This window comes from Loxodonta africana, chromosome 1, assembly GCF_030014295.1.
Source record: "Loxodonta africana isolate mLoxAfr1 chromosome 1, mLoxAfr1.hap2, whole genome shotgun sequence".
Taxonomy (NCBI): domain Eukaryota; kingdom Metazoa; phylum Chordata; class Mammalia; order Proboscidea; family Elephantidae; genus Loxodonta; species Loxodonta africana.
The window spans coordinates 174836052-174849205 of NC_087342.1; the positions used below are offsets into that span (position 1 = coordinate 174836052).

The window sequence follows — 13154 nt, forward strand, 5'->3', positions numbered from 1 at the left end:
AGAACATAGTGGAAAAATTAATAAGTTGCAAGAATCCATAGAGAGACAGCATGTAGAAATCCAAAAGATTAACAATAAAATTACAGAATTAGACAACGCAATACGAAGTCAGAGGAGCAGACTCGAGCAACTAGAATGCAGACTGGGACATCTGGAGGACCAGGGAATCAACTCCAACATAGCTGGAAAAAAATCAGATAAAAGAATTTAAAAAAATGAAGAAACCCTAAGAATCATGTGGGCCTCTATCAAGAAGGATAACCTGCAGGTGATTGGAGTCCCAGAGCAGGGAGGGGGGACAGAAAACACAGAGAAAATAGTTGAAGATCTCCTGACAGAAAACTTCCCTGACATCATGAAAGACGAAAGGATATCTATCCAAGATGCTCATCGAACCCCATTTAAGATTGATCCAAAAAGAAAAACACCAAGACATATTATCATCAAACTCGCCAAAACCAAAGATAAACAGAAAATTTTAAAAGCAGCCAGGGAGAAAAGAAAGGTTTCCTTCAAGGGAGAATCAATAAGAATCAGTTCAGACTACTCAGCAGAAACCATGCAGGCAAGAAGGGAATGGGACGACATATACAGAACACTGAAGGAGAAAAACTGCCAGCCAAGGATCATATATCCAGCAAAACTCTCTCTGAAATATGAAGGTGAAATTAAGATATTTACAAATAAACACAAGTTTAGAGAATTTGTCAAAACCAAACCAAAGCTACAAGAAATACTAAAGGATATTGTTTGGTCAGAGAACCAATAATATCAGATATCAGCACAACACCAGGTCACAAAACAGAACATCCTGATATCAACTCAAATAGGGAAATCACAAAAACAAACAAATTAAGATTAATTAAAAAAAAATACACATAACAGGGAATCATGGAAGTCAATAGGTAAAAGATCACAATAATCAAAAAGAGGGACTAAATACAGGAGGCATTGAACTGCCATATGGAGAGTGATACAAGGCGATATAGAACAATACAAGTTAGGTTTTTACTTAGAAAAATAGGGGTAAATAATAAGGTAACCACAAAAAGGTATAACAACTCCATAACTCAAGATAAAAGCCAAGAAAAACGTAACGACTCAAATAACATAAAGTCAAACACTATGAAAATGAGGATCTCACAATTTACTAAGAAAAACGCCTCAGCACAAAAAAGTAGGTGGAAAAATGAAAGTGTCAACAACACACATAAAAGGCATCAAAATGACAGCACTAAAAACTTATTTATCTATAATTACGCTGAATGTAAATGGACTAAATGCACCAATAAAGAGACAGAGAGTCACGGACTGGATAAAGAAACACGATCCATCTATATGCTGCCTACAAGAGACACACCTTAGACTTAGAGACACAAACAAACTAAAACTCAAAGGATGGAAAAAAATATATCAAGCAAACAATAAGCAAAAAAGAAGAGGAGTAGCAATATTAATTTCTGACAAAATAGACTTTAGACTTAAATCTACCACAAAGGATAAAGAAGGACACTATATAATGATAAAAGGGACAATTGATCAGGAAGACATAACCATAGTAAATATTTATGCACCCAATGACAGGGCTGCAAGATACATAAACCAAATTTTAACAGAATTGAAAAGTGCGATAGACACCTCCACAATTATAGTAGGAGACTTCAACACACCACTTTCGGAGAAGGACAGGACATCCAGTAAGAAGCTCAATAGAGACACGGAAGACCTACTTACAACAATCAACCAACTTGACCTCATTGACTTATACAGAACTCTCCACCCAACTGCTGCAAAGTATACTTTTTTTTCTAGCACACATGGAACATTCTCTAGAATAGACCACATATTCGGTCATAAAACAAACCTTTGCAGAGTCCAAAACATCGAAATATTACAAAGCATCTTCTCAGACCACAAGGCAATAAAACTAGAAATCAATAACAGAAAAACTACAGAAAAGAAATCACATACTTGGAAAATGAACAATACCTTCCTGAAAAAAGACTGGGTTATAGAAGACATCAAGGAGGGAATAAGGAAATTCACAGAATGCAACCAGAATGAAAATACTTCCTATTGAAACCTCTGGGACACAGCAAAAGCAGAGCTCAGAGGCCAATTTATATCGATAAATGCACACATGCAAAAAGAAGAAAGAGCCAAAATCAGAGAACTGTCCCTACAACTTGAACAAATAGAAAGTGAGCAACAAAAGAATCCATCAGGCACCAGAAGAAAACAAATAATAAAAATTAGAGCTGAACTAAATGAATTAGAGAACAGAAAAACAATTGAAAGAATTAACAAAGCCAAAAGCTGGTTCTTTGAAAAATTAACAAAATTGATAAACCATTGGCTAGACTGACTAAAGAAATACAGGAAAGGAAACAAATAACCCGAATAAGAAATGAGAAGGACCACATCACAACAGAACCAAATGAAATTAAAAGAATCATTTCAGATTACTACGAAAAATTGTACTCTAACAAATTTGAAAACCTAGAAGAAATGGATGAATTCCTGGAAAAACACTACCTACCTAAACTAACACATTCAGAAGTAGAACAACTAAATAGACCCATAACAAAAAAAGAGATTGAAACGGTAATCAAACAACTTCCAAAAAAAAAAAGCCCTGGCCCGGACGGCTTCACTGCAGAGTTCTACCAAACTTTCAGAGAAGAGTTAACACCACTACTACTGAAGGCATTTCAAAGCATAGAAAATGACGGAATACTACCTAACGCATTCTATGAAGCCACCATCTCTCTGATACCAAAACCAGGTAAAGACATTACAGAAAAAGAAAAGTATAGACCTATATCCCTCATGAACATAGATGCAAAAATCCTCAACAAAATTCTAGCCAATACAATCCAACAACACATCAAAAAAATAATTCACCATGATCAGGTGGGATTTATACCAGGTATGCAAGGCTGGTTTAATATCAGAAAAACCATTAATGTAATCCATCACATAAATAAAACAAAACACAAAAACCACATGATCTTATCAATTGATGCAGAAAAGGCATTTGACAAACTCCAACACCCATTTATGATAAATACTCTTACCAAAATAAGAATTGAAGGAAAATTCCTCAACATAATAAAGGGCATCTATGCAAAGCCAACAGCCAATATCACTCTGAATGGAGAGAACCTGAAAGCATTTCCCTTGAGAACGGGAACCAGACAAGGATGCCCTTTATCACCGCTCTTATTCAACCTTGTGCTTGAAGTCCTAGCCAGGGCAATTAGGCTAGACAAAGAAATAAAAGGTATCCGGATTGGCAAGGAGGAAGTAAAGTTATCACTATTTGCAGATGACATGATCTTATACACAGAAAACCCTAAGGAATCCTCCAGAAAACTACTGAAACTAATAGAAGAGTTCGGCAGAGTCTCAGGTTATAAAATAAACATACAAAAATCACTTGCATTCCTCTACATCAACGAAAAGAACACCGAAGAGGAAATCACCAAATCAATACCATTCACAGTAGCCCCCAAGAAGATAAAATACTTAGGAATAAATCTTACCAAGGATGTAAAAGACCTATACAAAGAAAACTGCAAAGCTCTACTACAAGAAATTCAAAAGGACATACTTAAGTGGAAAAACATACCTTGCTCATGGATAGGAAGACTTAACATAGTAAAAATGTCTATTCTACCAAAAGCCATCTATACATATAACGCACTTCCGATCCAAATTCCAATGTCCTATTTTAAGGGGATAGAGAAACAAATCACCAGTTTCATATGGAAGGGAAAGAAGCCCCGGATAAGCAAAGCATTACTGAAAAAGAAGAAGAAAGTGGGAGGCCTCACTCTACCTGATTTCAGAACCTATTATACAGCCACAGTAGTCAAAACAGCCTGGTACTGGTACAACAACAGGCACATAGACCAATGGAACAGAATTGAGAACCCAGATATAAATCCATCCACGTGTGAGCAGCTGATATTTGACAAAGGACCAGTGTCAGTAAATTGGGGAAAAGATAGTCTTTTTAACAAATGGTGCTGGCATAACTGGATATCCATTTGCAAAAAAATGAAACAGGACCCATACCTCACACCATGCACAAAAACTAACTCCAAGTCGATCAAAGACCTAAACATAAAGACTGAAACGATAAAGATCATGGAAGAAAAAATAGGGACAACCCTAGGAGCCCTAATACAAGGCATAAACAGAATACAAAACATTACCAAAAATGATGAAGAGAAACCCGATAACTGGGAGCTCCTAAAAAATCAAACACCTATGCTCATCTAAAGACTTCACCAAAAGAGTAAAAAGACCACCTACAGTCTGGGAAAGAATTTTCAGCTATGACATCTCAGACCAGCGCCTGATCTCTAAAATCTACATGATTCTGTCAAAACTCAACCACAAAAAGACAAACAACCCAATCAAGAAGTGGGCAAAGGATATGAACACACACTTCACTAAAGAAGATATTCAGGCAGCCAAGAGATACATGAGAAAATGCTCTCGATCATTAGCCATTAGAGAAATGCAAATTAAAACTACGATGAGATTCCATCTCACACCAACAAGGCTGGCATTAATCCAAAAAACACAAAATAATAAATGTTGGAGAGGCTGCGGAGAGATTGGAACTCTTATACACTGCTGGTGGGAATGTAAAATGGTACAACCACTTTGGAAATCTTTCTGGCGTTATCTTAAACAGTTAGAAATAGAACTACCATACAACCCAGAAATCCCACTCCTCGGAATATACCCTAGAAATACAAGAGCCTTCACACAAACAGATATATGTACACCCATGTTTATTGCAGCTCTGTTTACAATAGCAAAAAGCTGCAAGCAACCAAGGTGTCCGTCAACGGATGAATGGGTAAATAAATTGTGGTATATTCACACAATGGAATACTACGCATCGATAAAGAACAGTGACGAATCTGTGAAACATTTCATAACATGGAGGAACCTGGAAGGCATTATGCTGAGTGAAATTAGTCAGAGGCAAAAGGACAAATATTGTATAAGACCACTATTATAAGACCTTGAGAAATAGTAAAAACTGAGAAGAACACATATTTTTGTGGTTACGAAGGGGGGAGGGAGGGAGGGAGGGTGAGGGTTTTTTATTGATTAATCAGTAGATAAGAACTGCTTTAGGTGAAGGGAAGGACAACACTCAATACATGGAAGGTCAGCTCAATTGGACTGGACCAAAAGCAAAGAAGTTTCTGGGATAAAATGAATGCTTCAAAGGTCAGCGGAGCAAGGGCGGGGGTCTTGGGACCATGGTTTGAGGGGACTTCTAAGTCAACTGGCAAAATAATTCTATTATGAAAACATTCTGCATCCCACTTTGAAATGTGGCGTCTGGGGTCTTAAATGCTAACAAGCAGCCATCTAAGATGCATCAATTGGTCTCAACCCACCTAGAGCAAAGGAAAATGAAGAACACTAAGGTCACACGACAACTAAGAGCCCAAGAGACAGAAAGGGCCACATGAACCAGAGACCTACATCATCCTGAGACCAGAAGAACTAGTTGGTGCCTGGCCACAATCGATGACTGCCCTGACAAGGAGCACAACAGAGAACTCCTGAGGGAACAGGAGATCAGTGGGATACAGACCCCAAATTCTCATAAAAAGACCATACTTAATGGTCTGACTGAGACTAGAGGAATCCCGGCAGCCATGCTCTCCAGACCTTCTGTCGGCACAGGACAGGAACCATCCCCGACGACAACTCATCAGACATGAAAGGGACTGGTCAGTGGGTGGGAGAGAGATGCTGATGAAGAGGGAGCTAATTATATCAGGTGGACACTTGAGAGTGTGTTGGCAGCTCTTGTCTGGAGGGGGGATGAGAGGATAGAGAGAGAGGGAAGCTGGCAAAATTGTCACGAAAGGAGAGACTGAAAGGGCTGACTCAACGGGGAGAGCAAGTAGGAGTACGGAGTAAGACGTATGTAAACTTATATGTGACAAACTGATTGGATTTGTAAATGTTCACTTGAAGCTTAATAAAAGTTAACAACAACAACAACAACAAAGGCCAGTGGTTCGGAAAAAATGTAGAACAATATTCCAACTCAAAAGAAAGACCAGACTTGCTGGCCTTACAGAGACTGGAGAAACCCTGAGAGTATGCCCCCAAGACACCCTTTCAGCTCAGTAATGAGGTCACTCCTGAGGTTCAACCTTTAGCTAAAGACTGAACAGGCCAAAGGAACAAAACAAGCTTAAAGGGGCGCATCAGCCCTGGGAGAGGCACTGGAAGGTAGGAGGGAACAAGAAAGCTGGTAATAGAGAACGAGGGTTGAGAAGGGAGAGTGCTGACATGTTGTGGGGTTGTTAACCAATGTCATACAACAATGTGTGTACTAACTGTTTGATGAGAAACTAGCTTGTTCTGTAAACCTTCATCTAAAGTTCAATTAAAAAAAAAAAGTTACAAAAGTTTGGCAGTTCAAATCCACCCAGATGTGCTTCAGAAGAAGACCTGGTGATCTGCTTCCAAAAGGTCACAGCCTTTAAAACTCTGTGGAGCAGTTCTGCTCTGCACACATGGCATTGCCACGAGTCGGAATCAACTCTTTGGCAACTAACATCGACAATTAAAGAACTAAAATACTAAAATAAGGTAATATAATAGTAAGGCTTCACCATCATAATTATGTTTTTTTTCCCTCTGTTTTCTGATCTGTAAAATCCCACCCAGTGCCGTCGAGTCAGGGATATTAAAATTACCTATTTCACCAATCTGTTGTGAAGATTAAATGAATTAATATTTCTAAAGCGCTTAACAGATACCCAGGTAAATGTTAGGTACTCATCGAAAGTCATTTCTTAAATGCTCAGGTGTGTCAGATAAAGATAAAAGAGAAAAGGAGCTATGTTTAAGGGCTTACACTTATGATGGTTTTCTTTTTGTAGCAACTAGTAGATTCTACCACAAAAATATGTATTTCAGAAAAGTATAAATTCATAAGATCTAATATTGTCTCTCCTTTCTCTATAGACATACACCAATCCTATGATTACAGAAAAAATAGACGTCAATTAAATTATCACTTAATTCAGTATCTGTAAGATAACAAATCCTAAATATCATTTTAAAAATGTTCAAAGATTATTGTCAAGTAATTAAAAAGTTTACGTAGCTTTTCTTATCTTATATAAAATATCCTTAAATTAATGTCTGTGAAATAACCAAGTATTGCATACATTAACAACCTATTTCATATTAAAACAAATCATCACCAATGTCAATAATAAAATAAATAACTGTATTCATATCCACTTACTGCAATCTCTCTACAAGCCGACATGGATATTCCTGTGCCTTCAATTTGCTTCAACGCATATTCCTTTTCATCTTTTCTGCACATGAACAAAAAATAATCATTGTATTTTCTACAATTACTTTCAGGTTAAAATTGTAACTACAAAAACAATGGAAATGTACTAAGTCTTCGCAATGATATGTAAACACTCTCACTACGCCATGCCTTGCTCAATATTTTTGGTGAAAGTATTTCAAATACAGAAATATGAAATACCAAAAGATATTCATGTCACACTGAAAACATCAAACAGAGTCAAAACACGAAATTCAAAATTGAAACAGAACAGGATACTAAACAAAGAATAAACAAGCATAAATATAAATATAAACCCAAGCATATTGCAAGATAATTCTACTCCTGTCTTAATATCTGAATCTACGAAAGCATTCTGTTACATTCACTACAAATATAAATGACAGACACAAACTCCCAGATTGGTTTAAAGTAATTCCATAGTACAGAAGCATTTATGAGGGAGGAGCCATAGAAGAATGTTAGCTGACCCACTGGTATATCCTGGTTCTCATCTAGAAGAGAGAACATTCAAAAGCCCTAAGACATCAGCCAACAGCCTTCAAAAGACTTCAAAAATTCTAGCCACCAACCTCCCATTTTCAGGAACTCTGGGAGAAACCCAGTAGTTACAAGTGGATTCGTCAAATAATGAGATAGGATTAGGAATTCTGGGGAACCTTAATAGTTATCAGGGTGCTTAACCAAGGGAAGACAGCAGTTCAATAATGGCAATAAATCCCCTAAAATTTCTAACAGTATGAGATAAGTGGCTAGTACAACACAGTATCTTCAGGGTACTTACACCAGAACCACACCAAGGCCCCAGCTGAATGCCCTGACTGTAGTTCATACCATGGGCTGTTTGGATAACAGGGGCATAACCCATACTCCCCAAGTTTTGTCTTTTGATTATGTTAGAGCCTTGTGATGTCTTTGTCAAATGTCCAAAAGCAAAAAACCAAACCCACTGCTGTTGAGTCGATTCCAACTCATAGCAACCCTATAGAAGAGTAGAACTGCCCCATAGAGTTTCCAAGAGTGCCTCGCAGATTCAAACTGCCGACCTTTTGGTTAGCAGACCTAGCACTTCACCACTACACCACCAGGGTTTCCCTGTCAAACGTAGTGCCTAATAACGCTGCATCTGTATTACTCAGCTATTCCTCATTTTCCCCATTCTGTGTTTACTAGCAAAGAAAGCATTTAAAAACATTTTTAAAAACATCGTTTTATTGGATACCACTACTCAACAGTCTGATCAGGAGTGTAATAGAGGGATTCTGATAAAAAGGGAGAAAAATGTGCAACAGAACTTCAAAACCTTAAAGACTCCAAAGGCACTGGACCTACTGAGTCTAGTGGAATTCCAAGACCATGGCCCTGAGTTACTCTTCAAACCGTGAATTAAATCTATCCTCTGAAAGTCACCTTTAAACTAAGTAACTGTTTAGTCCAAAGAGTAAAGATTGTCACCCTTCAGTATTGGGTTACTTAAAAAAAAAAAAAAATCATGTGTATAAGACCAAAGGATCAAAAGCTATTTAAAAGCATGGAAGAGAAAGTTGGGGGGTGGGTGGGGTGCCCAGGAAGATGAAGTAAATGGAAATGAAACAACTAGAAATAATAAGAATGTTGACACAATGTGAAGAATAACCAATGTCATCGGATCGTTATGTCTAGAAACAATATAATAGGAGTGGGTTTTACTATGCATATTTTCACCAAAAACAAATTTTTTAAATACAATCACTTTATGCGCCTTTTGAAGATTTTCACCATTATCTCTGTTTTGGGCAAATAATTGAATTATGGTTTTCTCCAGTGATCAGTTTGAAAATTATACCCATTTTTTTTTCCAATAAGAGGCATTCAGGAAATAAGTAGCATTTTGATAAACAAAATACACCAGATATGTCAAGAAGATAGACTGTTATGCAATTCTTAAAATGAAAGCCATGAAGATTAGAAACATTGAAAATGTTTACCGTATACTCTAGATGAAATATACAAATGATATTACATAAAAATACACATACATATATACATATGTTAGAGGTAATAAAAAATGAAAAACAGTTGTATTTACAAGGAGCTATTTTAGCTAACTTGAGTGCTACTACTATGTTATCTTTTTTATTAAAAGTAGAGGAAAAAAGAAAAAAGCCCAAATAATTTGATACTCTAGAAATATTCACCTATTAAAACAATCTTGAGTATTTTCAAAGTGATATCTTAGGCTTGTCTTAAAAGAACAAAGTCAAAAATAGGAAAAGCCTATGTGATCCTATTTTTTCTTTCTCTCCATTCTGTTTCCCCCCAACATAAAACTAGGCTTTGTTCCAACCACCCAGAAACCAACCACCCAGAATCCAACCACCCAGAAACCACTAAGAAACACAAGCAGCAGGTGACTGAATGTAACTAAATGTAACTAAAGTCAAATGTCCCCCTCTAATTTAAAAGCACCTGTAAGTAAAATCACATGTGCCTGAGATGCTATCACAATGCTTATAATGTAAATTTTATACATTACCCATTAAGCCTACCCCCAGGTATTAATTACTAAATATTTACAATTAACAAATTCTTGAAAGAAAATTATATCAGCTTTCTGACAAAATTTTCATATGGAACCATAATTTTTCATCAGAAATATTTCAATCCCCAGCTCTTCTAAATGAAGTACTCCAGAAGCTCATGTAATTGCACAGTTTTATTTTTAATACTGTAAAGAAAATTACACAATCTGGATAGGTTATCGTTGCTATGGAAACTATAAGATTTTTGCAGGAAGTCAAAAAGTGCAAAATCAACACATCACATTAATGGCTTTTGAATTTCACATCCAGGCTGTCAAAGGAATTTGAATGCTTGAGCAGAACAGGCTGAAGCAAAAGGCCTCTTACTCTGAATTACACAGATAGGAACAAGGGACAAACCCAGCAATTATTGCACTTAATTAATTTAAATGTAACTTCCATCTGTTAAATTAATAAAATACTCAAAGATCTTAATATTTAGGATGTGCAGCTTTTAAACTGAGAATGAAGGAAAGTATGTATATCACTACCATTTCTCTTTTGTACATGAACTGTCAGATGGCAAGTGATGTGGCACCTCTGAGGTCTGCCATATGAAGAAGTAGCAGGGTCCCAGAGGGCATATGGGACTGCCTGGCACTGTATTATATCAATGCCAATCTTTGGTCAGATGCCAATACCTTAGTTACAAAGATTAAAGATGCATCTTTCACCATAATATCTAGAAACATTTCAATGACTTGCACACAGGGTGAGGAAGCTTTATTGCTCCCATTGCATGTGTATACCGCCTCTCCAGGAGTTCTTCCAAGTGGAGGTGGCAATTCAACTCCCACAGATCAGATGTCTCAGGTGCATATAATATTAAGCGTCATAAAAACACAATTTGCTCTTTTGCATGACAAGGCTGAAAAGCAGGTGAAACTGCCCCACACTGTTATAATAAACTAGCTTAGTTCTTCCTTAAAACTGTTTTATTTCTAAATAACATAAAGACAGACACAGCAATCTCAAAATATTTAGCCTTCAGGGAAACTGCTTTCCAAATTTTAGTGCATATTAGATAGTATGATTAGAGCAACTGCATGTTGTTGAAAATAAACAAAAGAAGTTACTACGTAAATTCAAGATAATTAAAAACAACATACTTGTAGCATATAAATGGATATATGCTATACTGAATTATCTTAAATTTAAAGACCTTTCTTCTACACGTCTGTAATGTTTATCAAAACCATACAAGCTTCACTTTCACTAGTCATAATGAAAAACAATTGTTTAATGGGAACATTATGTAACAACCAAATAGAAAAATAAATTTGGCAGAGGCTTGATCCTGTTAGGTGTTCCATCTGAGGCACTATGTTCTGGAAAACTCTTGATGAATGCAATTCTATAGATAGTAGAAAAATAAGAAGCACATATTTGTACAAAGAGTAGAAATCATTACCTTAAAAGGAAAGCTTTATCCCAGAAAACCAGGCTCAGTAGTAAAATTTAAATGCACTTCAGGGAAGAACTTCTCAAGCCTAGAGAAGCAAGTCCAGTAGGAACACCTCTTAAATGAGATATTAGGAACTGGTTTAATGAAAAAAACACTCATACCTTTTGATAATGTCCAAACTTAGTGGCCAGCCCCTCAATCAATTGAAGCATCATTCAGCAGTCTATATGCACAGGTATAGTTAAGATCTAACCAAAACCCCTTTTGTTACTATCAAAATTAGACAGGCCCAAGACTCTTTGGCTCCAATCAATAATACTACCAGCTGTCCAGACCAGCTCTGGCCATCTCTAGTCCCAAGGACCTACAGCAGACAAATCATTTAGAAGCATTTTTAAGAAAAGACGAATGAATTCAAACTCAAGCAAGACTGAGGGGAAGATCTTAAAGTCTTCAAATAAGACCGTTAAAATCCTTTTTTGTTTATAAGAAAAAACAGAAGAACCTTACTATTTTATATCAATCAACAAATAATTCTTAAGCTTATGTTATGTGTCCCAACAGTGGGCCAAACTCTTAAGGATTGTTACAGACTCACTACCCTAGATATCAGGGAGTTCACAATCCATCTGAGAAAAGACACTTGAGTGAGGAAGAAATATAAACAAAAGCTCTGATATGACACACACACCCACACTCCCACCCTCATGAAGTATGTGTAACAGGCACAGAGAGAATGAGATTAATAATTCTTTCAAAACCTTAAGAAGGTACTGCATGTGCTATGCCTTGAAGGGAGAAATCCCCCAGGCAGAGGGGGAGAAGAAGGTCAGATAATGCCAAGCAGAAGTATAAACAAAAAAAAAAACATCGCCATTGAGGCGATTCTGTCTTACAGTGACCCTATAAGACAGAGTAGAACTGCCCCATAGGGTTTCCAAGGAGCACCTGGTGGATTCAAACTGCCAACCTTTTGGTTAGCAGCCGTAGATCTCAACCTCTGTGCCACCAAGGTTTCCCAAGCAGAAGTATGGCATGAGAAAAATAACAGAAGTATTTTCAGGAAATAGGTGGTATTCAGTACGGCTGAAGAGCAGAATGTGTGATAACGATGGGTAGGGGGTTAGGTTAGAAAAGTCAACCGTGCCAGAAAAGGGTAGGGACCATATGAGTCCTACAAAGAAGCTTGCACTTCGTATGTAAACAGTTTGGAGTCAAAGGTTTTTAGAGCATAGAAGGAACATTAACAGATCTTTGCTTGAAAAGACAACTGGGAAGAGAAACGGGTGGCCAGGCAAACATTTGGCAGGTTGCATCAACTGTCCAGATAAGAGAAGATGGGAGATTAGATTAGAGTAGCGGCAGAGAAGAATAATAATGGATTCAAAAGACATTTCTTGGACAGAACTGACAGAATTTAGTAACCAATTTGACTCTGTATTTGAAGAAGAGGGATGCTGAAAATGGATGAAGTTTCTACTTTGTCTAATTGCGTAACTGGCAATGTCATTAACTGAGAAAATATCACAGGAGATGTCAAGTTTGGAAAAGTTAATAAAATGGTTTGGGCATGAATTGAGCTTAATGTATGGAAAATATCCATAAAGATGGTAAAATTTGGAAATGTTGAAAAACATTAAAGATATTTCATTTGAGGGGAAAAGTGTGGGACAGCAAGAGGAAAGGTTGTTCATGAATATGCATAACTTTCTGAGGATGCTAACCTCGAACTGTTGAAATAAAAAGCTCAGTAGAGAGAACTGATAGAGGAATGATGACACATAAATGGAGAGCTGGAGATTTAAGA

At 36.9% G+C, this 13154-nt stretch overlaps 1 protein-coding gene across 17 annotated transcripts in view; it reads right to left on the minus strand.

Annotated features, from left to right (window-relative positions):
* The window catches only part of CDK19 (cyclin dependent kinase 19), a 192368-nt gene that overhangs the window by 137259 nt on the left and 41955 nt on the right, over positions 1 to 13154 (minus strand). For 9 of the 17 annotated variants that reach the window (XM_064289742.1, XM_023542799.2, XM_064289782.1 and 6 more), the window contains one exon: positions 7307 to 7382. In XM_064289742.1, coding sequence (XP_064145812.1) covers positions 7307 to 7382 — 76 coding nt within the window. Of the gene's footprint in view, positions 1 to 7306; positions 7383 to 11353; positions 11433 to 13154 lie in introns of all 17 variants that reach the window. The other 8 variants (XM_023542844.2, XM_023542829.2, XM_023542825.2 and 5 more) reach the window with 1 other exon arrangement.